Source organism: Dermacentor andersoni, chromosome 3 (assembly GCF_023375885.2).
Source record: "Dermacentor andersoni chromosome 3, qqDerAnde1_hic_scaffold, whole genome shotgun sequence".
Classification (NCBI taxonomy): domain Eukaryota; kingdom Metazoa; phylum Arthropoda; class Arachnida; order Ixodida; family Ixodidae; genus Dermacentor; species Dermacentor andersoni.
Window position 1 is genome coordinate 173,363,086 of NC_092816.1, and position 26,148 is coordinate 173,389,233.

The window sequence follows — 26,148 nt, forward strand, 5'->3', positions numbered from 1 at the left end:
TGCTAATGCGTTCCGGCGCTTTTCGTGTTCGTGAGTGGCCGCGTTCGACGCTCTGGCCGGGGCCGCATTAGCACCGCGAAGAGGCACGACCCTTTCGTGGTGCCCGTGTCACTCGCGTCACACGTGAACATGACCCGCTAACGGCAAAAAAATGCAGCTTCGGCGCGTCGTTCACCGCCGCCGTAAATATGCAGGATGCCTTCGCAAGGCGTGTGAAAGGTCAGTGTGTCAAGCTGTCGCGCGACGTGCGGCACGAGAACAAAAATAACACTGTAGAAACGTGATCCTACCAGCAAGAAACATGGTTCCTATCACTGCGTGTTACCTTTATTTAGCTTTGCCCTTACATATTCATATGCTTGATTTGCATGCGGATAGGCAGCAATATATACATACGGCAACTTGATTGTGATCCATTTGCCACGCTCTGCAAGCACACGTATAGCAGCTTCTTGTATACTCGCACAGCGCTGCTGCTCATACGAAAGAGCGCATACACAATAAAGACACCTTTGCATTACACAGAAAAGGAAACATTTATTTTGCGCAGAAGCAAGACCATCAAGCAATCAGTGCTGAACACGTCATTTAGAATAAAGATTAAATAATGCTAATAAAGCACAATGGCTGCACAAACAACGTGTGACATCTCATAATTCCATGATAAATAGCAACATTTGTAATTTTGATATGGCAGGCACAAGAACATGCAGATAAAACATGGTACACTGTGCATACTAATCACACACAATCATCAATTGACTTTTCCTGACACCGCTACAGCTGCATATAAAGTAATGAATTGTTGCAAAAGGTGCGTTAATGTGCGTGCTCTATCTAAATCCTACTAGTATTTCGTGATGCAAACACATCTTATAGTCACTATGCACAGCGTTTTCTTGTGCGCACAGGGGTGACGCATGTCTGGAATGTTTGCAGGTGCTGGTCGAAATGACCATGACATACCTGCCCTGCTGGAAGCCGTCAGAGATGTCATCGGGCCTGAAAATCCCATGCTTGTGGGCTTACCAGGCGGCATAGACGTGAGCGAGCGAGTACTGAGCAGCAACGGGCATGGTGCTTCCTTTATAAGCCCTTTTGCGCATGAAATTTCAGCAATCACTATAGCAGTCTTCATGATTATCTTGCAAATACACTATGTAACGTCTTCTATATGACATTTTACAAAACTCCAGGAGGCAGATTTACAAGCACAGTCTGTGTAAAGTGGGCAGGCCACTGCTTGTGTTGTTGGTCCAAACAAGTTGCGATCCCACCACTCATATTGCCACGCCCAGTAGAGGTGGTGTCATCCTGATGACAATGATGCCAGCAGATCCCTATAAAAAAATCTCGTATTAAGTTATATGTGCCCCATATACATTCACACGTGCCACCTATACATTATTATGAGCCACGTATAGAACCATATTTGCTGCGTATAGAACTAAATGTGCCTGGTATCCATTCTTCGTGCCTTAATTTTAGATTTATATGTACCTTGCATGTGCTTGTGTGTTGCCATCTGTGGCCCCAAGTAGATGACATTCAATCAACAGGCCCAAATAATAACATCATGGACCATTGTTACAAGCAACTCACGTTTATACGAAGTAAAAAAAGAAGTGTAGCAAGTGTTCGTAGACGCGACCACTAAAATACCATGTCCTACCTGCACAGGAACATCCCAGGCGAGCTGCAACCACTGTCATGCGATGGAGCTGTACCTGGGCCATCTGGACAACCAGCCATAAACAGTGACTAGTACTACAGAGATTTTACGGAATGTGTTCCTCATGATGTTCCTGATGCTGTCGACGAGAGCGCATTTTATGCTGACGAAGTACCTGGTGACACACTGGGCCCTGTTCCCACTGTTGTTGATGTGCCAGGGAGCCCACTTTCCTTAGACAGCATACAATCAGATAGAGAGTACAGCCAGACAGCCACGGCAGCAGGTGACGATGCTGTTTCCATTCACAGCAGTCATCAGCAACAAGACCTGAACGAGCCTGTTCCTATCAGCCAGAGCACTCAGCAGCAGCACCACCACACCACACCAGTCAGCAGCACACGGCAGCCATCAGCAGCAGCAACACGGCAGCCTGTTGCCACACCACGTTTTACTGCACGCCTATCAAAACCAATGCAGCAGGCCATGCACTTACAGGAGGTGATCCAGCTTAATCGGCAGAACGTTGAGCTTGAGGCAGCTGCCCTGCAGGAGCAGAAAAGGGCAGCTGAGACAGTACAAGCAACCACACAGACTGCAGCAGAGGTAGTAACGAAGATAGCACATGCAGCCGAACATTTAATTAATTTCACTGATGCAGCTGTCTCAACAATTGAAAAATTTGGCTGCCTGGCTGATGCCCTTATTGCCTTGACACATGTCCAAACGGAACGTGCTAAAATAGATTTACAGATTGCCAAGCAGCGCCAGAGCTCACAAAATTTGCAATGAATGAAAAACAGGGCAATGGATACTAAGCTAAGCAGCTTTGAGGTGTTAAGGTGTACATTTTGTTTGTGCTTGATCTTGAGATACGCCTTCTGTAATTTCATTACATAAGGTTGCTGCGCATTTCGAGCAGAGTGTGTGGCATGCGATTGACGGTCAGTGAATGTTTGATAAGAGTACAACAGAATTACCTGCAACGGCAACAGCAGCTTGGTTTGTTCAGCAGGAGGCAGCCATGAAACGTACTTTCTTTAAAATAAAACACATGCGGAGTAAGGTGGTGGAATTGCGTGCATGAATATTAGCACATATAATGACACTCCTGGCATGAAAGAAATTATTTTACTACCAGATACAGATAATGATGCATTGCGACAATGAAAGGTGCTCATTAAAGTGCCTGCTGTTCTTTCATTGCTGCCATTTTGTCTAGCTTGCCAGTATATGATGCGTTATAGCGCATTGATCGCATTACCTTGTGCATACAGTTCTTTTATTTATAGGTGCAATTTTTAATTTCTAGATTTTACAGACACAGACAACTAGACATCAAACACTTAAACGAGCTATGCCAAAGTACAAATTGTTCCTCGTTTCTCAGGAATGCGATATGTCTTGTGCTAAGCCTTCTCTTGTGGTAGTGCATGTTCAACGTGCAATATGTTTCTGCTCTTGCACCAATGCCACGGTTAACTTTTGTTTTGCTCATTTGTGCCAGTGTGTGTTCCTCAAATTGAAACATTTATGCCCCATTTCTGCGTTATGTTACAAAGAATACTGAAATGCACAGATGACTGATTTGCAGGCTTGTAGAATAAAGTCAATTCTGCTTGCTGATATTATCGGAGACTTCCAGTTTATGCGTAAGGTGCTTTTAGTTATTTAAAATTTTATTAAGTGCGCATACATATATCTAACATAATTTTTGTACAATACTCCAAGACCATTAGTTATGTTCTTGTATTGTTTGATTTCTTGAGTCATACTTGTAGAGCGTGAAACATTCTTTGTGAGATTGTAACGGTATGCACCTTTGAATCTCACGAAGTGTATTTGTGTTGAGGCAGGTTGTAACTACCGTAAGAGGGCTAAGGAATTGTGAGGCGTTCCCAATCCTTTAGCTTTACGTCGCCTGCAAAAAAGCTTTGCCAAGTTGTGATACAGAATTTCGGGGTGACCTAGGGATGTCTTTACTATAACATTTTTGATAGGTGTAAAAACAACACCAAAAGCATAGCATGCAGCAAAGTGCACAGGGAAACTAGGTTTCCTTTTGCAAATGTGGATTTCCTGCGGTACTGTGTATTCTGGATGTTTTCATTTACTTATTACTCACATAATTCCTATAATGCTAGTCGTGCCTCTGTTTTGTTAATAATTGTAATACCGATAAGCTTGATTTTTGGCACTGTAATGTTTTTGACGGTCATGTGGAATGTGCAATAATTTGTTCACTTTCACATTAACCCACTTCTCTGCTGCCATTGTACTGTCATGCTGCTAATGGAGTAAACCGTGAAGAGAATAAATTATATGGGAAGACTTTCCAGTGCATTGTATGTCCTGCAACTGGACTGCACCTGTTGGGACTCGGGAATATGTGCTTCCTGATTATTCATAGCTGCAAGGATAACAGGACTGCACATGATTTAATAATGCCGTTTAGCCGAGATGGTAGTGCTGTCTGATTGGCGAGATATGTTTATCTTAACATTTTTACCACTCATTTTCCACCAGGGTACCAATGCCTGCAGTTGCACTCACAGTGAGAGAAATGCTGTTGTACCAGGGCACGGCGAATGGCATTGCCATCCTCGGTTCCAGAGTTTGGCACAGCCCCAACCTCTGGAGGCAGCTGGCATGCTTCGTCACTGCGGCATGCATAGCGTTCTGCCACATTGTGCAGCACACAGCATGCAACAATGATGGCTGGGCACCGGTCTGGAGCCATGCGCAGCTCGGCGTGCAAGCAGTGAAATCGCCGCTTCAGCTGCCCTATGGACCTGTAAGAGTAGTTTACGGCAACGTTGTTGTAATTATCTGTCAAGCAGGTAAAGATATAGCAAGCGATATGTTAGCTTGTTTATATCAGGGTAGCAAATGAAGCCAGTATGAGAGATCATGTGTATAATTGGCCAGGCTCGAGCAGATACACTGCAGATAGCACAGACAGGATGAAACAGGTGAAAAACCACGCCAACAGTGCTCACTCGCTTGTGTTCACATGTCTCATTCTTTGTAGCTTGCCCGGAGTCAGCACGAGTACAACGCTGGTATGAAAATGTACAGGAAGGAGGCGAAACCCAGCTTCAGTGGCGACTGCACAGTTTTCAGTGGCAATGAAAATATTCACACATGCAAAAAGCCTATGTGAATGCTCTGGGCTATAAGCTTACGGTGTACAGAATTCATTCGCATTTTATCATGTGAATGAGAAAATTACTGAAGAAAAACTTCATAAAATGGGGCACGACTGCAAAGCATCGATTTCAATTTGGCTACTACTATTGCACACTGACTCAATGATTAACATCAACCACTGAACATAATTAGGGATAACATAACTTCAGATATAACTGCAGCACTTCGGCAAATAAACAGTGTAAATGACGTTTTCTGCAGGCATTCTTTTCTAGTCAGTCTTGTAAATGCACTCATACTATTGCATGGTAATGACATGAAAATATAATCAGAGAATGGTTAGCAGTGTCTAGTTGCGTGTTTCATTCCACTTCTGCTAGCTGTGCACTTGGAGAAGCAAAATTTACAGGTGAAACATTCTCATATGCTGAATGCACGCTGACGTACCTTTCGACCACTGCCCTTGTTGTGCCATGCGCTGCATTATAGCGCCTCTTCCCTGGAGTGTCTGGTGTCCGGAATGGGGTCATTAGCCATGGCCTACATGGGTATCCACTATCCCCCAACAAACGGCCCGTGTGCACGTCCCTGTCGAAGCGTTTGGCGAGGCTGCTATTGGCGAGCATCCGCGCGTCGTGAGTTCCACCTGGCCATTTTGTGACGACGTCAAGTATCCGGCAGTTGGCGTCGACGGCGAGCTGAACGTTGATGGAATGGTAGAAATGCCGGTTGACATACGCCTCTTCGTTCTCCTCGGGTGCCTGGATCCTTACGTGCGTGCCGTCTATTGCACCCACCACGCAGGGGAAGCCGCCCAGACCGTAGAAGTTGGTCTGCACCTCAGCCAGCTCGTTCGGTGAGGGCCAGCTGGTAAATAGAGGAGCACAAATAACTTTTATTGCATTGCGATGGCATGCGAGATTACACTCGTACACCTGAGCACACATCTGAGCCTTCCTACAAGTAGTACTGTACATACGTATCTAGCGCACAGCCCCGCAGGTGGGAAGTAAGCGTTTGCCGGGATCACGACGAACTGCGTAGTTGCTGTGAAAAACATGATTTTCTCAACCGCGTCTCGCGATCGCTACGTTTACAATTGTACGCAGACGCGTAATAATTTTTTGTAAAATCGTTTCCTTGCATTGTACGCTGCTTGTTTTCTTGCAGACACACTCGACAAAGCGCTTTTTCCGCACTTTAATGTGCCACGCTTGCGAAAGCTCCTGCCTGACAAGGACGCACGGAGGCAGCCGCTACATATGGTGCGGTACTAAGAGCGGGGGATATGCGCAACAGGAAACTAGGAAAATCGCGAAGAGATAAAGCGAGGCTCACCGTATCCAAGTTGAGCAGTGGCGGACGAGGGCAAGAGCAACTCGCCGAACGGTGCGGCTGGCCGTCGATTCGTGCACGTTGATAGTATCGCCGGCCGTGATCAAAAAACCACCGGTAGCGAAAAACTTCAGCGCGAGCACCAATTGTTGCTCAACGCTCAAAGCGTGGCTCCGACGAGTGGGATGCTGAAGATCGTCACGCAGGAGCTCGGCGAGGTAGGCGATGCCAGCGCGACCAAACCGGAAACGCCTCTGAAGCTCGTCTTCGTCGAAAACTTCGAAGATGTTCGTGCGATCCTGGAACACACGTTCGCGGCGCATCAGGAGCTCGGCAATCAGTTGGAGTCGAGCCAGCCGCACGGCAGCCATCTTGGCACAGCGCGATAAAGATTGGAATCAGCCTGCACATGGGCAGACTACGTCTGAAACTTACTTCCCTATCTTGTCCTAATCTAGCGGGCTGGCTTACGGTTTCGTGCAAGCGACTTAATGCCTAGGGAAGCTTAAGACTCCATTAAGACTGAAGTCGCTCTGTAGACGGGAATAAGACTGAGCTAAAGAGCTTTGTGCAAGTGGGAGTCCATTGCCAATGCCTGCTTTACTAGATGCCTGCCGCGTTGTCCGGTAGCTCGGTTCCGGGCCCTCTCCCTTTTCTCTCCTCCGCGAAAAAGCAACGAGCGCCTCTCATGGCGAACGCCTGCAACTTGCAATCACATGCTGCGGCCTCTGAGGTTAACATGACATCTATCACCGTCTGGGAGGCCCGCGATAACGCTCGCTAACAGACGCCCACGCATATAACGCGCCGGCGGATGCATTCAGCCGCCGCTGCCACATCCGTCAGAAGTTGAAAAGGCAACGAGCGCCGCCTCACAGAACTTATGCTGAACTAACTTCAACTAAGGGAACCGCCGCTACAATGGGAAAGCGAGCAACGCGGCGCGCATCTAGTAAAGGAGGCATTGCCATTGCATGTACAAGGACTGGTCATGGCATCACAATGTATTGCATGGAGCCATATCATTCCATATCACAAATATGTCATGCACTGTATAAGAGAAAGATTTTCTCAGTGCCTTTCTGCAGACCACTAACATGACAATGAATGATAGGGAAATTTTAGGGATACCATATATCAAAGCACACCATGTTCTTCCTCTCCTCTTTTATATAATGGTTCACAGGATTCAAGCAGTGAACAGCGAGCATGAGTCCTTTGAATAGTTCTTTTGTTATGAAACTTCTGTGATAAACCTTGTTCGGTTGCCCAAAGTAGCTGTGACATAGCACAGAGTTGTTTGGAGGGCACATAGCCATTTAACCCCGAGAAGGCTAGCTTGTGCTCATATTCCAGCTAGCCATGTGCGTAGCCATTCCAATTAGTGCAGTGTTGCACAACGCTAAAAATGGTGCATTCGTGCAACTACTAAAGTCACAATTTGTTAATGAAAGATTGATGGAAGCGCAATGAATGCGAACAGTACAGTCCGAATACTATTATGCTTACTAAACAGAACATAAATGCGCTGTGACCTAAACTTATTCAGAGGCAGTTATTGCGAACATGTAAAACTTCCACAGTACAACACTGATGCTACAGTGAAACCTAAATAATAAAACCAAATCATTGCATTCCCAGATTTAAAAAAAAATAACATGTGCCATTAGAGTTGTTTTCATGACTGCGCTTTATTTCGCCTCCTTCTGCAACACTGTAGGAGAGTCCACGAACCTGGTCAGAATGCGTATGGAAGTATGATGCACCCCCACGCAATACGGGAAATGTATTTGGAAACCGAGCATACAACAAGACATTTAAAAAACACAGCAGTAATTGCCATGGCGCTTAATTCCAGAGCTGGATATTCATCCGTGATAGCCTGGATTGATGGGCACTCCTTTTCAATCCAGTCCCGTCGAGTTCTGAATGTCCGTAACATGCAATCTGTGACATATGCAATGTTAGCCTTTCGTTTCAGATGCTCCTTTTTCGTGAAAGCGATGTGACTTCTGATGCTGCTCTCATCTTCGCCATGCCACACTTCAACAACCTAAGAAAAAACATGTACCAGACACCTTTCAAATTAAATTAATTGTTACATGCCAACGCCAGGCAACTGATGCTTACAGCAGTAGGTCTTTTCATTCTTATTGCCGTTGTCTTGCCACTGGTCAATGTACTTGTGTGAGTCCTTTTGGTAGGCACAATTTCCCCACGCTGTATCTTTATCTTTCTCCTTTCGTACTTCGCCTAGAAGCGCAACGATTCCCTCCAAGAATCCTGAAAGTTTAAAATATCAACATTTTATTACATCTCACAATATGGTTACTAATATGTTTTGGTTATTACTGCAAAGAAGAGCTAGAAACTGGCAAATCTGCTAGTTTATAGCATTGCTTTGAAACATTCTGAAAGATTAAGACAAAATGTGCATTTTTTTCTAAAGCACTGTGCTGCTTTCAATAACGTGTTGCTTACTGGGGTATTCTAAAGCATGCATCAAGATATTAAAATACGCAAATTAGTGTTCAGAGTCGTTAGGGCATGTGCAAGGTGCTACGGGTCACTGTCACATGCAAATACTCTCTCAGGTATTCACATTACGTGCATGAGATGAACAACACAGACCTCCTTACCAACCATGTTGAGTGCTGGCAGTGCACATGCTAGCTAATCAAAAGCCTACATATGAATGTACCTGCTAGTAATCGCGGCAGTTATGGGAGAATTAAAGCTACGTGCTAAATGTGTTTGACCAAGCCACAGTTCTGTGCATTACCAAATGCAACAGGTGAAACCATATTGCACAGCAGTCACTGATAGGCGGTAATTTTCAGAGATCAAGTGCTGTGTCACTAACAAAAACACTGTGGCAGTACTGCAGCCACATTGCGCATGAAAGTAAAATTTTACCATAAACATAACATGCTCCATCTATCTTTATTTTGCTGTAGATGAAAAAAAGATTCTGACCAAATGACGAACTGCTGCGGATATTACTTAGTGGAAATCAGTAATACGTAAAAAGTAGTAAAGCTTACATATCCTGTTCCAGTGCTGTCAGCCAAACTGGGGTATTTTGCTACAAGCGCTTTGCTTGCTTCCTCGTACAGCTTTCCTGGATGCCTAAACAAAAACCAGTGTTACCAGAGAGGTCAGCGAGTCATGTGTATAAAAATTCAAAAGAAGAAAGTGTACACATTCTCTACTAATAGTGTAATTGCTGCAAGTAACACAAAGAAAGGCACTGTAAAAATCAGTAAAATCAAGTGTGCTTACTGATTAAGGTAATGGGCATTTCTCATACAACACAAATTTCTGACTTAATTGAGGTAGTGGGGGCAATACCAGAAACGCTACAGTGCTACAGGACTGATTTTGGGGTGTTAATGTCACAGATTCACTTGCTGGCTATGAAAGTTGAAAGTGGAACTTTCACTTTCCCGACCACCTGTTGCTCCTATTACGCACCAAAATTGAGTATATTAGTGCCGCGCCTTTTTACTTTGTGAAAAAGTAATTGTTTCATCACAGCTTGTCGTCTTGTGCTCCAAGAAATAAATAAATGCTCGTTGAAGAGCGCACTAATTCTAAGATAATTTTTTTCATGATTTCAAATGTTACGTGCTCTTTTGCGAGAAATGCAAAGCCAAATAAAGCTGGAAATGTTCATTTTCGACACCCCATGGCTTCGTAGATTGTATTGTGATCAATCCCTAATGGTGAATTAATTTTGATTTCTAGTACCATGCCACCGAAGCGGCACTCAGCGAGGTGAACTCGCTCGAAGTGTCACTAAATTTGCTCACGTGACTGAGCTATGTCAAGTGCATTTCTGTGGCACAATCCAAGGATGTGTATACAAATGCAAGCAACATGTGTCCGAAAATAGCTTAAGTTGTTTGCTGAACTTTTTTGTAACTGTGCTGTTAACTTTTACTTCACAGCTGACAACTAATGATCAAAATCAGTTAGTTGAATCATGATTCTCTTTTGCACTGCTTTAGATAGTCCCTAAGTAGCAGTGGCGTAGCCAAGGGGGGGGGGGAGCTCAGCCCCCCCCCCCCCCCCCGAAATTTCTTCGTGCTGTCAATGCACCGCCGACCAAAGCAACCCCCGGCGCCGGAAATGATTCTGGATTTTGTCTAGAATGTCTTTTTCATGCGCAAAAAGACATTTCACCGCGAAAATTGCAAACTCGGGCTGGATTTCGTGGCAACGCCCATGCACCGGGAGTCACATAACGCAAACAGCCCCATCCGAGCACAAAGTTTCATAGGCGTTTTGATGACAAACGGGCTCACCGCGGCATCTCGCCGATGCCGCGGAATCTACGGAGCGCACGGATATCAATTCCGAAACATTATGGGTATAAATCTCATAAATTTTTGATGTGAAAGGTGCATTGAGATTTCCAAAGTAGCGCTTTAGATTTTCAATTGCGGAACTTTGTGGGTCTACTGCTGTTATAAACATTTGACGCCGAAGGTGCATTGACTTTTCTAAAGTCTTGCATTGGAACATACAACGGGACAAGCCAAATCAACACACTATTACACAAGTTGACAAAACACGCAGCGAGTTCCGATGAGACGAAACGTTGTGGTGGTTCATTTGTGCCGTCATGACACATTCATCATCATCATCATCATCATCTTAATCGTCGGCCTGGTTACGCCCACTGCAGAGCAAAGGACTCTCCCATACTTCTCCAACAACCCCGGTCACGTATCAATTGTGGCCGTGTCGTCCCTGCAAACCTCTTAATCTCATCCGCCCACCTAACTTTCTGCCGCCCCCTGCTACGCTTCCCTTCTCTTGGAATCCAGTCCGTAAACCTTAATGGCCATCGGTTATCTTCCCTCCTCATTACATATCCTGCCCATGCCCATCTCTTTTTCTTGATTTCAACTAAGATGTCATTAACACGCGTTTGTTCCCTCACCCAATATCCTCTTTTCTTATCCCTCAACGTTACACCCATCATTCTTCTTTCCATAGCTCGTTGCGTCATCCTCAATTTAAGTAGAACCTTTTTCGTAAGCCTCCAGGTTTCTGCCCCGTAAATGAGTAGCGGTAAGCCACAGCTATTATATCCTTTTCTCATAAGGGATAATGGCAACCTGCTGTTCATGATCTGAGAATGCCTGCCAAACGCACCCCAGCCCATTATTATTCTACTGATTATTTCCGTCTCATGATCCGGATCCGCCGTTACTACCTGCCCTAAGTAGATGTACTCCCTTACCACTTCCAGTGCCTCGCTGCCTATTCTAAATTGCTGTTCTCCTCCGAGACTGTTAAACATTACTTTAGTTTTCTGCAGATTAATTTTTAGACCCACTCTTCTTCTTTGCCTCTGCAGTTCAGTGAGCATGCATTGCAATTGGTCCCTGCATTTCGATGGGGGCGAAATGCGAAAACACCCGTGTACTTAGATTTAGGTACACGTTAAAGATCCCCAGGTGGTCGAAATTTCCGGAGTCCTCCACTACGGCATGCCTCATAATCAGAAAGTGGTTTTGGCACGTAAAACCCCATAATTTAATTTTTTTTTTGCAATTGGTCCCCTGAGTTACTAACCAAGGCAATATCATCAGCGAATCGCAAGTTACTAAGGTATTCTCCATTAACTTTTATCCCCAATTCTTCCCAATCCAGGTCCCTGAATACCTCCTGTAAACACGCTGTGAATAGCATTGGAGAGATCGTATCTCCCTGCCTGACGCCTTTCTGTATTGGTATTTTGTTGTTTTCTTTATGGAGGACTACGGTGGCTGTGGAGCCGCTATAGATATCTTTCAGTATTTTTACATACGGCTCGTCTACACCCTGATTCCGTAATGCCTCCATGAGTGCTGATGTTTCGACTGAATCAAACGCTTTCTCGTAATCAATGAAACCTATATGTATAAGGGTTGGTTATACCCCGCACATTTCTCTATCACCTGATTGATACTGTGAATATGGTCAATTTTTGAGTAGCCTTTACGGTATCCTGCCTGGTCCTTTGGTTGACAGAAGTCTAAGGTGTCCCTGATTCTATTTGCGATTACCTTAGTAAATACTTTGTAGGCAACGGACAGTAAACTGAGCGGTCTATAATTTTTCATGTCCTTGGCGTCCCCTTTCTTATGGATTACGATTATTTTAACGTTCTTCCAAGATTCCGGTACGCTCGAAGTCATGAGGCATTGCGTATACAGGGTGGCCCATTTCTCTAGAACAATCTGCCCACCATCCTTCAACAAATCTGCTGTCACCTGATCCTCCCCAGGTGCCTTCCCCCTTTGCAAAGCTCCCAAGGCTTTCTTTACTTCTTCCGGAGTTACCTGTGGGATTTCCAATTCCTCTAGACTATTCTCTCGTCCATTTTCGTCGAGGGTGCCACTGGTAAAGTATAAATCTCTAGAACTCCTCAGCCACTTGAACTATTTCATCCATATTAGTAATGATATTGCCGGCTTTGTCTCTTAACGCATACATCTGATTCTTGCCAATTCCTAGTTTCTTCTTCGCTGCTTTTAGGCTTCCTCAGTTCCTGAGAGCATGTTCAATTCTATCCATATTATACTTCCTTATGTCAGCTGTCTTACGCTTTTTGATTGACTTCGAAAGTTCTGCCAGTTCTATTCTAGCTGTAGGGTTAGAGGCTTCCATGCATTGGCATTTTTTGATCAGATCTTTTGTCTCCTGCGATAGCTTACTGGTATCCTGTCTAACGGAGCTACCACCGACTTCTATTGCACACTCCTTGATGATGCCCACAAGATTGTCGTTCATTGCTTCAACACTAAGGTCCTCCTCCTGAGTTAAAGCCGAATACCTGTTCTGTAGCTTGATCTGGAATTTCTCTATTTTCCCTCTTACCGCTAACTCATTGATCGGCTTCTTATGTACCAGTTTCTTGCGTTCCCTCCTCAGGTCTAGGCTAAATCGAGTTCTTACCACCCTATGGTCACTGCAGCGCACCTTGCTGAGCACGTCCACATCTTGTATGATGCCAGGGTTAGCGCAGAGTATGACGTCTATTTCATTTCTGGTCTCACCGTTCGGGCTCCTCCACGTCCACTTTCGGCTATCCCGCTTGCGGAAGAAGGTATTCATTCTCTGCATATTATTCTGTTCTGCAAGCTCTACTAATAACTCTCCCCTGCTATTCCTAGAGCCTATGCCATATTCCCCCACTGACTTGTCTCCAGCCTGCTTCATGCCTACCCTGACATTGAAGTCGCCCATCAGTATGTTTATTTTGTTTTGAATTTACCCATCGCCGATTCCACGTCTCCATAGTAACTTTCGACTTCCTGGTCATCTTGACTGAATGTAGGGGCGTAGACCTGTACGACCTTCAATTTGTACCTTATTAAGATTCACAAGACCTGTCACCACCCTCTCGTTAATGCTATCGAATTCCCGTATCTTACCAGCTATATCGTTATTAATTAGGAATCCAACTCCTAGTTCTCGTCTCTCCGCTAAAGCCCGGTAGCACTGAATGTGCCCGCTTTTTAGCACTGTATATGCTTCTTTTGTCCTCCTAACTCCACTGAGCCCTATTATATCCCATTTACTGCCCTATAATTCCTCCAATAGCACTGCTAGACTCTGCTCACTATATAACGTTCTAGCGTTAAACGTTGCCAGGTTCAGATTCCAATGGCGGCCTGTTGCTGATATATTCGCCGTGAATCCTTATTCTGAAGCTTCCCCAGTTGAATAGCTTGAATACTTCTTCCACACACGCAGAGAATCACATGGCGAAATTGGGTCTCTTTGTCTCATCCCTTTCTTTATAGTTATCTTCGTACTTTTCTTGTGTAGAATTAAGGTAGCTGTGGAATCTCTGTAGATATGTTCGAAGATATTAACGTAAGTGGCCTGCAGTCGTCGATTAAGTAATGTGTTTAGAACTCTACTAATAACTCTCCCCTGGTATTCCTAGTGCCTATGCCATATTCCCCCACTGCCTTGTCTCCAGCCTGCTTCTTGCCTATTTTGGCATTGAAGTCGCCCATCAGTATAGTGTATTTTGTTTTTACTCTACCCATCGCCGATTCCACGTCTTCATAGAAGCTTTCGACATCCTGGTCATCATGACTGGATGTAGGGGCGTAGACCTGTACAAGCTTCATTTTGCACCTCTGATTAAGTTTCACAACAAGACCTGCCACCCTCTCATTTCTGTTATAGAATTCCTGTATGTCACGTTAAAAAATACCAAATTATTTTTTCGCCTACGCCAAACATCCATTTTAAGACACTAAAGCCAGCCAAGGTAACTACGTTCTTATTTATTTTTCCTACTTTGACTTTTATTCGCGAGGACACATTGAGCGTCTTTAAATTTTTGGGTCTTGCTACCCTACCCGCGGGCTGCCAGAGCCTGCCAGAGCGCATACGTTTTTCTCGTGTTGCCCTGACCACCGCGCGGCGCACTTCGGTGCGTGTTCGGTTTGCTGTGGCCGAGTGTATTTTCGCCTCGGAGAGTTTTAGACGCTTTCTGGCTAGCAGACGAGAAAAAAGAGACAATGGTCGCTGGCCGCCATCACTGTGGGGACTCAACGGATTGCACCGCGCTCGCTAGAGGGCAGCCTCTCCGGAAAGTCTTGGCTCGCAGGCATAGGATACCGAGCAGTATGCGTATGGTTGGTTCTCTGTGGACCATGCGTCTCACGTTTTTTTCGATATTCCTTCGGTAGCCACATTAGGTGCGCAAAGTAGGCATTGAATTGTGGCGGTCAATTGTGGTGGATGGGATGGGGGCGGTATCTGGGATTCTGTGAATCTGTGATTGCGCAACATGTTTATTTGCTGCGTTTGACGCATTATACACTGTGACTTTTTCTTAGATATGTACATTTATTGGAGACTTATACGCATATTTAAATATCTTGTTGGGACATTTTGTGTATACGTACACCTTTTGCCCTTTATCAAGCTCTATTTTCGCATTTCTATATCCCATTGTATCTTCGCATTTCTAATGTACGAGGCGAGTCAAATGAAAGTGAGCCTACCCACCCCACGCAATAAAGGTTCGGTTCATTATCTGCGAGGCATGTGCGTAGAAAAGAGGGATGTCTCATTTACAAAAGTGACACGCAGGTGTGAGGATAAAGGTTCTGTAATGCTCTCATACATTCGGCTGAACATGGTTGCGTGACATATTCGAAACTCCAAACGTTGAACAGCGTGGTGCCGTGAAGTTTTTGACTGCTAAAGGTATTTCGTAAAAAGAAATTAGTCGCCGTATGGCTGCCGTGTACGTTGAACATTGCATTTCATTGGCCACTGTGAAGCGTTGGAGCAAACAGTTGAAAGGAGGACGTGAAAGTTGCAAAGACGATCCAAGACGGGACTAAAGCCATCGTGAAATCACCCTTAAGAAAATTGCAGAAGTTGATGTGGTAATCAGACAAGAACGGAGGATAAGCACCGATGAATTGGCAGAACGTCTGAACATCAGTCATGATTCGGTTCCCGCCATAACTCATGAACATCTCTGTCATCGCCTTTTGTGTGCACAATGAATGCCCAAGATTTTGAACCACCGCCAGAAGACGGAGAAGTTCGGCGCTGCCTTGACTGATCTGATCCGGTGTCACAATGAGGCTGACGACTTCTTGTCTGCAATTGTCATCGGGGACGAACCATGGCGCAACTACTACGAGCCTGAAACACGACGGCAAAGCTTACAGTGGAAACATTCGAATTCACCACGCCCAAAGAAAGCAAAGGCCATCATTTCCGCCGGAAAGGTGTTGTTGACTTTTTTTCGATTGTCAGGGACCATTACGAATAGGAAGGAAGGAAAACTTTATTTGGTCCTGCAAGTAGTGATAATTAACCACTAAGCGGGCCGATCCCACGTCGGGACCGGAAGGCCAAGCCTCACGGCCACGTCGTGAGCCTGCTGGACAGCCCAGAATTGTTCATCCAGGTCCAGGCTGCGAAGTGCAACCTCCCACCTGGACGCATCCTTGATCGCCGAGTCTTCAATTCTTTCGCAAGACCAGAGCATGTGTTCGAGCGTGGCTAAAGCACCACAATCTTGGCAATAAGGCTCTGTATACGTCCCCGGATAAAACATGTTCAGTGTAATTTTGCTAATTCTTCAGAGACTATCAATTGTTTCCTATACTGTGAAGCGCCGGAACGGCTGCGTGTTGCAATCAAGAAGAAACGATGTGGAAAATTGAAGAATGGGGTCATCTTGTTCCACGACAATGCCCGTCCCCACATCGCTGATGTATTTAATACAAAACTGGCAACGTTCAAGTGGGAAACGCTGCAACATCCGCCACACAGCCCGCAGCTGTCGCCTTGCGGCATCCACCTTTTGGGGCAACCGGAAAGAAAAACAGCTCAAGGGAACAACATTCGTGTCGGACGATGACGTGAAAGAGTCAGTTGCAGACTTTTTGAAGCAACGACACAAGGAATTTTATGAGACCAGAATCACATCACTCTTTAGTCAATGCGACAAATGTCTAAATGCTCATGGAGACTACTTATAAATAAAGTACCCAGTTTGTCATATATTCGCATTGGCTCACTTTCATTTGACTTGCCCTCGTATATTTTGCAGAACTCCTGCTTTTTATACGTGCTCTCTGTTGCGACTATAATTTCGGGGCAATTAGTCACGACACACGACCGGTGACAGCTGCTCCTGCATAATACATTGGAACAAATGCCAGCGTCATTGATATTTTCCACTGGCCGTCGCATACGTACATGAATGTAAACACGGTTCTTGAATGACAAAGTTTCATTAACATATTTGTCCTCAACTTGTTCATTTCATGGCCTTTACATTTTTCATATCAGCGGCATGCACTGCTTTGCTGGTTTCGAACTGATATAGTTCTAAAGTTCGTGTGATATGTTCAATAGTTAATAAATAGACAAAAAACATGGAAGCATTGATATCAGTTATTTTGGACACAATTTTTGGCACATAAGAGTATATTCTTTTATGGAGAATTATATATTTTACTTGCTTTTACCGTGCGTAGTGTTCAAGAATTAGTTTGCAGCATCTATTTGATCCCTCGACAAATTGTTTAAGGGGAATCTTTAGCTCGGGCCCCACTCCGACGCGGCCTATTCAAATACATGTAAAACGCAGAAACGCTTTTCTGAGATAACCTATGGATCGGTTTTAATGAAATTTGTTGCATTTCACAGAAAAAGTTAAATTGTAGTCTCTGTTGCAAGCGGAATTTCGATTTAGGGCCTGAATTTTGTTTAATATATTTAGAAAAATTTGAAAGTTCGAAAAAAATAGGAGCATGACGTTTCCAAACTAACAGCTCTGAATCAAGAACAGATATCGAGGTTCTGTCAACGGCATCTATTATAACAGTCAAATCGGACAAATTTGGTATGTCAATTTGTATCTTACGTGAATTGGTTACGTTGTGTACAAGGGTTCTGCAAAAGCCGTGTTTCCATAATACTAAATTTTTTACATTCATGTGTAACATATTTATTTCGTCCGCTGTAGATGTGCTATTAGATGAAATTCACAGAATTGTGATGTCATTTTTCATTGTTGAGTTAGTTTTAAACTTGATAGTTTCGTTTTATGAAAATTTGCGATTTCGGCCAATTTTTAATAAAATATTGACGACCTAAATGAAAAATTTGAAACCAGCAGTCACTAGAACCCCCCCCCCCCAAAGTTTTTCTTTTAAATGCAGCAAACTTCGTCAAATTTGGTGCAGTGGTTGCCGAGAAAAACGAGCACCCGAACTAAAGCTTCCTCTTAAGGAGGATGCCGAGCTGCAACGTAAGCCCCCCCGCCCCCCCTGATCGAAATTTCTGGCTACGCCACTGCTAAGTAGGAACAGGCTGTATGTGAACCTGCATGCTCATGCAAGCATACTTCTCTTTGCTGTCAGTTTACAATTCTTGCACACTGGCCAAAACTGAATAAGAATCATTGCATGCTTGCATTGACAATACTTTGCAGACATACGTACTAAGAAACAGTGTGCACTACAAAAAATGAAACAGAAGGCTCACTTTGTTTAGCACCATACAGTAGACCAGATATTTCTTACTCGAGGGGACCACAGAATTTCATTTGAATTATCAGATGCAAGCATAAACATGACTTGGGGAAACACATTAGCCTATACTGTAATGAAATATTCATTTATTCGAATTTTTAAAATCAACTGCAAATTGTTGACTGCTTTCTAGCAGCTCGTGGCTTCAAAACTAAGTTTTCTATTCCAGCAAGGGCAACCAGTTCTTTGCTCCTCATTGTTTTGATAGCTTTGACAACTGCAGGCAGGCAATCAGCTTCATTTTCAGCTGTTTGAAAGATATATGCACTCAAATCTTCAGCTGAAGTGACAAAGGCAGCTGATATTTCCGGTACGGGCAAGAAAAATAAGTTTGAACTAGCAGAATTAACCCAATGCTGCAGTTTGAATTAAGCGGCTTTTAGGTTAATTAAAATCATAGTGGGTCAAACAAAAATATAAAATTTATTTAAATTAACTGAGAGTACGAAATATCCAAGTAAGGCCATCCAGTGCAACAAGATAACAGCATTGTAAAAACAAGGAGCGCAAAAGTATACAAACTGCCTCTCACATTCCATATGAGCAGAGGTCGTGAAACAACCACTGGATGAGTCGCTGCCTCTTTTCAAAGTGCATCCCAGCACGATCTTTCTCAACAGCCACTTGGATGTCCAGCGGTACTGGTGGTAGTGTGTATGACGTAAGTGTTGGTGCTAGTTGCAGCGGCATTTGTGCTACTTCAACGCCCAAAACATCCACAACCCTGCAATAGTAGGTCAAAATAACTACAACTATAAAACAGCAAGAACAATCTCAGAATTTTTCTATAGTGAATAAAGGAGGTGGTAGTCAACTGGTAGTCAATTTTCAAGATTCTTTCTCGACAGCTAATAAAGAACATACAAATAAATTTAATCGTACATTAGTAGAAAAATTATGAATACCTGCGCTCGTGGCGTTAGGCGATTCTTTTAATAAAAAACATGGGCAAAATTCTATGGAAGTTTAGTACAGGGACCATACAGACGGACAATAAAGTGTATCAAGCACGGGCAACAACAAATGTACCATTTGTTGAGCATGCACTCGTAACCATGCACTCAAGGAAAATATGTGACGAAAAAAAAGTGTTGAAAAAGTGCCATTTACAAGATTGCACTCGGAATGGTGCAAGTTTGTGGATGCTTCATTTTGCCGCAAACAGAAGCATTATTTTTGTTAAAAAATGCCTCCAATGCGTACTGTGACATGCGCTTTTGCTTCTGCCTAGGATTTGCCTACTGAAGTCGTGACTCGCATTCACATGCAAAGTGCATGGCCGGATGTGCATACCTATTCTCTTCCTTGCTATTTCAGCGTCCTCCTTAAGATACTCATTTGCGCATAGTTCTGTCTGACCAATGTAAATTTTGTTGCATGATGTGGTTATGAAGGGACGCCCATGTTGTTTTATATTGCGTAAGTGTCCTTAGCAGGGCTTGTTAGTTTAAGTACATTATGACAAAATAGTGCAGACGACGGGACTCGTAAAACGGCCAGGGGCTGGACAGCATACTGTCCTGTTCGTTTTTCACCCATCCCGTCATTTGTGCTGTTTCGCCATTATTATCTTATATTCTCATTTGCTTTCAGCATGCACCCGGGAGCAGAGTTCTTGCAACTTATTAGGGTCTGAAGAAGCGAGAGGGTAAACATGTCTGCCTGCAAGCTTTTTGAGGTTGTATGAAATCCTGTGTAAATGTAGACAACCTTTGGCCTTTCCTTCCAGCGTTCAGGCTAGGCCTTTACCCTTCCAGCAGCAAGTTTAGCTCTTTGCGAGAGATGCTCGGCCACAGCAATGAAAACCACCATAAGGAGGCCCACAGAAGAAATGGTGGCCTACCTGGAAATCAAATGTATTGTACGAGATGTCAGCACTACTTCCAGAGCCCAGATTCTATGCACAGTGATGCAGAACACTTTTTCAGAATTTCAGAAAAAGTGTTCTGCATGACTGTGCATAGAATCTGGGCTCTGGAAGTAGTGCTGGCATCTCGTACAATACAGAATTTTCAGAATTCAAAAGGCAGGAGTCCTCTCTTGGCAACGTGGAAAGTACCCACAACGTACATAATCAGAACACAATTTTAGTTCCAAATCGAGAAGCTGCGACCTATGCTTGCCACCTGCCGCATGCCATGGTGGCTCAGTGGCTCTGGCGTTGCTCTACTAAGCGTGATGTTGAGGGTGCGATTTCTGGCCATGGCAGATTTCTGGCCATCGCATTTCCATAGGGTAAAATGTGAAGGCACTTGTGTATGTGCATATATGCTCATACAAAGAAGCCCAGGCATTCAAAATAATCCAATGGCTCCCACCACAGCATGCCACACAATCAGATCGTAGTTTTGGAACGTAAAACTAGAGAAATACATTTCTTTACACATTGTCAAGAAAGGCCTTGTGCCTTTTGATCCTGCCCACTCGAAGATTGAGAAAAAGTGTCTTGCATGGCAGCGCATGGAATCTGTGCTCTGGAACTAATGCCCACACATCATACATTGCCTTTGACTTCCAGGCAGGCCGACTTTTTTCAGCAAGCTTCCCTATGACGGTAGTTTTTCTGTGGCCGAGTCTTTCATTGAAAGTGCGAAACTTGTGGCTGGAAAGGAAAGGACTCTGCATGAATGCTTGAAGGAGAGCCCAGAGGTCATTCTGCAATTACACGGGATTTCATGCAGGCAGCCAAGATGAAAGTCAGCTTATTTTACACCCTAATAAGTTGAGTGAATGAATGTGTGATGTTTAAGGGCGCATGGGCCAGGTATGGCCAAAGAGCGCCATGCCCGTGGTAATGAGTTCGCAGTGTAGTTATGAGTTCTTTGAAGTTGATGTGACATGGCTTTAACGGGGCCTTAAATATAGTCGCTCTAAAGTCCGTAAATTCAATGTGTAATAAGATTATGGCATGAGTAATCAGAAATGACGTGTACTATGAGCATTAAGATGCACTACGAAAGAATGATACAGTAAACAAAAAAAATGTCAGGTGCCAAAATTGACTACAGCACCACTGCCTTGTTTGAGCCCTTGAGACACAAGGGCCTGAAGGCATGTGCTATACAATACTGCTATCGCAGTGGCCTCCTCTGAACAGAGGAAGTGCTACGAATGTACTGGACTAATAGCATGTAGGACATCATTCAAGAAACTGAGGACTGGATTGCTGGTAAAAAGCGGTTCTTTACCAAGAAACATTGCCAGGTGAAGTGGGACACAATAACGGTATGCCAGAGGAAAATTTTTCTTTCTCTTAGCTTCCACTTCCCGACACTCCAGTATAGACGTGGAGGATGGTCAGCCTCTCTCCGCATCTACCACAGCTTTGAGGTTCATTTCCAACAGAAGGAGGAGGAAAAAACTTTTATTAAAGAAACAGCACTTTATGATGGCCAGGCCTAAGCCTCCCATGAGGGGACGTCGAGAGCTTGCCTCACCGCCGCCTCACGGGAGTGATGGGTCGCCCAGGTTTGGTCGTCGAGGGCAGAGCTCCGCAGAGCCTCACGCAACCTCGACGAGAGGGTCGTGGTGTTAATGTGTGTGTACTGTGCTGGGCATGCCCACAGCATATGCGGAAGCGTAGCCAGGTGAGTGCCACAGCACCGGTAGTTGGGGCTAGTGGATACGTCTGGGAATATAAGGTTGGAGGCGGGCGGGTAAAGGGTACGTGTTTGTAGCAGACACAGGGTGGTAGCCTGCGTATGGCTGAACTTGGAGTGAGGTGGGGGGAAGATTCAGCGACTGAGGTAAAAGGCCTCAACGAGATTGTTATAAGTGGTCAGATTGTCCGTGGTATCCAACTCGTCTCCAGTGACTCAGCCGCGGTTGACTAGGCCTCGCGCAATGGAGTGGGTGACCTCATTGAGGCTGGGGTGGTGTGGGTGGACAGGGCCCGCATGGGCTGGCATCCATGTCAGGGAGATCGTGCCGTCTTTAGAGCATGGCGCCTGGCAGAGGATGCAAAGAGCTTGAGGAGAAATACGGCCCTTGCTGAAGTTAGTGATGGCTAAGCGAGAGTCACACAGGATGGTGTGACAGGTGGCATCTAGAGTAGCCAGGGCGATGGCCACTTCTTCAGCCGTGTCGGCAGTGGGGGTAGCGACGCTGGAGGCGTGGCGTAGGACTCCACTGCGTGTGGCGACGGCCACAAACCGTGTGCATGGGTAGAAAGTTATGGGTCCCAAATGTGTGTTTATTATGAGACGATAGAATAGGACATCTGTTCGCCACAATTTCGTGGCGGAGGGCCAAGAACCTAATTGTGCATTTATTGCCAAAAAACCTAATTGTGGTTTCACAGTTTCTTTCGTAAGAAAGGCTTCAGATCTGTTACAGGGACAGCAGTTGTAGGAATAATACCTAATGATGTGAATGATGTGGCCATTTTGTCAGCTAGTACATTACACTCGATGCCTCTATGGCCTGGTACCCAGCATATTACATGTCTATGCGACAAATAGCTGTTGCATAAGAGAGAGTAAAGTTCAATGAAAACAGGATTTGTATGCTTTTGTAAACAAATTAATGCCTTTACAAGTCTTAAAGATTCTGTGAATATTACTGCTCTGTCAAGTTTCAATTTCGTTATACGTTTTACGGTTTCCAGATTTGTACTGAAAGCAAATGAGGATATAAAACAGCCGCGGGTGTTCCTTCATAACTACATTATGCAAGATTCTAGACAGGAGTAGAACAGCACGTCACCGTTCGCACTGGAGGCATTTTTTTATCAAGAAGAATGCCTCTAGCTATCTGCGGCTTTGAAGCATCTACAAGCCTGCACTATCTCGAGCACGATTTTATGAATGCCATTTATTTGACACAAGCTTTTTTGTGTCGTAGATTTTCTCCCAGTGACGCGATGGTGTGCATGCCCACCAAATGGTGGATGGCCTCTCAGTAAACAGTTGATTGTGGCAACAGTGCTTGTCTCTTTTGTTTGTGTATTTTTCTGCCATATTGCGCTACACTACTACAGTTGAACGCCTACATTATTTTACCAGCAATTGAGCAAGCCTGGGAAAGTGCGGAAATGTCACAATGTGCTGCTGTCACGTGACCACTTTCAGCATCATGACACATACGCCTACCTCCTTGGAAATGAAACCTAAATTTGTTCATATCAATGGCGTCATGGGAAATTATTTAGGCTGTTTTGAGGCTTGTGTAATTGTTTAGGGTTTCAAAATTGAAAACCTTTACTGCAAACATAAAATGAGGTCAAACATGCCATGCCAGTACTTCTTTGTTTTGAACTTACCGGTACTCGCTCACTTCTTTTAGTTGCAATTAAAGTTCGTCGATAATGACAAAGTCATCTAGGACATCTACAAATACTTTGAAGTCATCATACACCTGTTGCAAAAGGTTAAGAGAAGAATACTGCTGTACTTATTCTTCATTCAACAGTCAAGTATTGTTTACTGCAGCATTACGGGTCACTTACACTTTTTTTAACGCGTTGGATGTGGCGCGGTGATTGGAACAGTGGCGATGATGGCCAAAGGGAGCAAATGACCGCGCTTCGCGACGGGTAGCCACCGTGGCCGCACAACTAAATAAGAACACTCTGACAGGATACTTGAAAGCGTGGCTTCGTTTCGCATGCTGCATTTTTTGAGGGCGATGACAAAAAAACTGCCATGTCGCAATCTATCACCGGCCTCGATATGGTAAAACCAGCGGCCTTTCGAATGTTGCACAAAAGTGCAAGGCTAGCTATCTCCTGCAGCGCCGGAATTATGCTAATGAGAGCGAGGTTGAAATCACCACACCGACTGACGAGCGCCTACAATGTAACGACACGAAGCCACGCATCCAACGAGACGTTCATTTGAGGTATCGCTAGTCGTTTTTGCGCAGGCGCGAGTAAGAGCGGGTGCGAGAGGGAAAATCTGGGGGCTTTTGCTCCTTGAATATATGACTCTGCCTAGGTACTACGGAGGAGGTTTCTTAGCGCGTGTTTATGCGTTTGTCCTCCAGATATGCTGGCATTGCGGAGTGCGGTCGAGTTTGTTTACGCTCCGCCGCTGGCTGCCCGCGCGGTGAGGCAGTTGGCACGGACGCTCCATTTGGTGATTGCTGTGTCTGAAGGGCAAGGTTCTTATTGGTGTTGTATAAGTCGCGGGTAGCTTTTTTCGTCGCGACGATATATTGGAGTAAGACACGTTGTGGGGCTAGTTGGTGCATAGCTTTCAATAGATTAAGCGCCAAAAGTGACGGCACACAGGAAGGAATACAGACAGGACCAAAGGCGCTACTTGCCACTGTTTGTTGAAGTCAAAGGTGGCTGATTATATAGCCATGAGGAGAGAGGAACTAAAAAAGAGGAACACTGACTATGTGAACTCGCACGTGCGAGAACACTGAAGGTATAAATGAAGGGAATTACGTTTAATCTAAATCGAAAACTTATCTGAAAAATATGCTTTCCTTCGTGTAAATATTCAGAGATGGGGTGCTGACACAGGCGTCCCCTGTTTTCTTAATCTGGTTTGCCTCCAACAATTCACGCGCCACAGGATCCTTACTTTTAAACATGACTATTGTATCATGAAGCCTTCTTTCACATACTTCTTTATTCTCATTCTCGCAGGCCTTGCAATGAAGCGCCAATTTGAACCATATCCATTTTTCAATGAAAGGATATGGTCCCATAGGCGTTCATTAATACATCGGTCAGTTTGGCCGATATGCTCTTTCCCACACTTCAGCGGTATGCAGTCTAAGACACACTCCAAGACTGTTAAACGTGCAATTGCCACTATGTGCCTCAAATCCGCCCTGAAAAAATCGTGTTGTCATAAGGCACAAGCCAGCTTTGACGAACAGATTTTGAAGTTGAGGAAGACTGGCTTTCCTGTTTTTAAGACTGGTTTTAAGCGCAGTTTCGGAGGAGTTATTGAAAAAGGTGACAAAAAGAAAGAGAAAAAAGTTAAGAAGGTCAAACAGTCGAAAAGAAAGATAAACCAGTGGTGATACCCTATTCTCATAAAGTGGCGCATAATCGCAAACACGTCGCCGTGAAATACAATATTCCTGTGGTCTTTTCCACGCCCCGAAAGCTTGCTACTTTGTGCCACCTGATGGGTTCGAATGACTCTAAGGAAGTAGCGTGTTCAATTAAACATACGAACCCTTTTGTTAAGTGTGAAGAAGGGGTCATATACCGCATACAGCTGAAGTGTGGGTAAGAGTATATCGGCCAAACTGGCCGATGTATTAATGAACGCCTGCGGGAACATAACCTCTCAATAAAGAATGGATATGGTTCAAACTTGCCGCTTCATTGCAAGGCCTGCGGGAATAAAAATAAACAAGTATGTGAAGCAAGGCTTCATGATACAACAATCATGTTTAAAAGTACAGATTCTGTGGCGCGTGAATTGTTGGAGGCCAACCAGATTAAGAAAAGAGGGGACACCTGTGTCAGCACTGCGTCTCTGAATATTTACACGAAGGAAAGCATATTTTTTAGATAAGTCTTAAATTGAGATTAAACGTGATTCCCTTGATATATATCTTCAGTGTTCTCTCATGTACGCATTCACATAGTTCCTCTTTTTTCATTCCCCTGTTCTCATGGCTACATAATCAGCCACCTTTGACCTCAACAAACAGTTCCAAGTAGCGCCTTGTCCTGTCTGTATTCCTTCCTGTGTGCCGTCGCTCTATTAAAAGCCATAGATTGGATTTTTTTACAAGCACTGCTCCAGGACGGCAATTGTAATCGGCAAACGGATGCCTCAAGAGAGCACATGAGGTTACAATAAAGCAGGCGGCGCAGGATATTAAGCTAGGGCACCCAAGGGGTAGCGGGGGTATTAAAGCTGGAAGCAGGACGGCCCGTGGGTTGGGGCCTCTGCGAGCCCCTACCCACGGACCAGTCCGGATTCTAGCTTTTGTGTC

General features: G+C 44.6%; 1 protein-coding gene and 1 long non-coding RNA gene across 2 annotated transcripts; both read right to left on the reverse strand.

Moving 5' to 3' along the window:
• Positions 1 to 517: 517 nt before the first annotated feature.
• Positions 518 to 2,787, reverse strand: LOC129382970 (uncharacterized). Its single transcript, XR_008610935.2, has 2 exons — positions 1,848 to 2,787; positions 518 to 1,340 (listed from the first exon to the last, which is right to left on the reverse strand). It is a non-coding gene; the product is annotated as an uncharacterized lncRNA (long non-coding RNA).
• A 1,397-nt stretch (positions 2,788 to 4,184) lies between these two features.
• LOC126524152 (putative nuclease HARBI1) lies at positions 4,185 to 6,726 on the reverse strand. The gene is made up of 3 exons (XM_050172503.3): positions 6,161 to 6,726; positions 5,270 to 5,689; positions 4,185 to 4,464 (listed from the first exon to the last, which is right to left on the reverse strand). Exons 1-3 carry the CDS (start codon positions 6,526 to 6,528, stop codon positions 4,185 to 4,187), a joined length of 1,068 nt encoding a protein of 355 aa, XP_050028460.2. The 5' UTR covers positions 6,529 to 6,726.
• Positions 6,727 to 26,148: the final 19,422 nt, after the last annotated feature.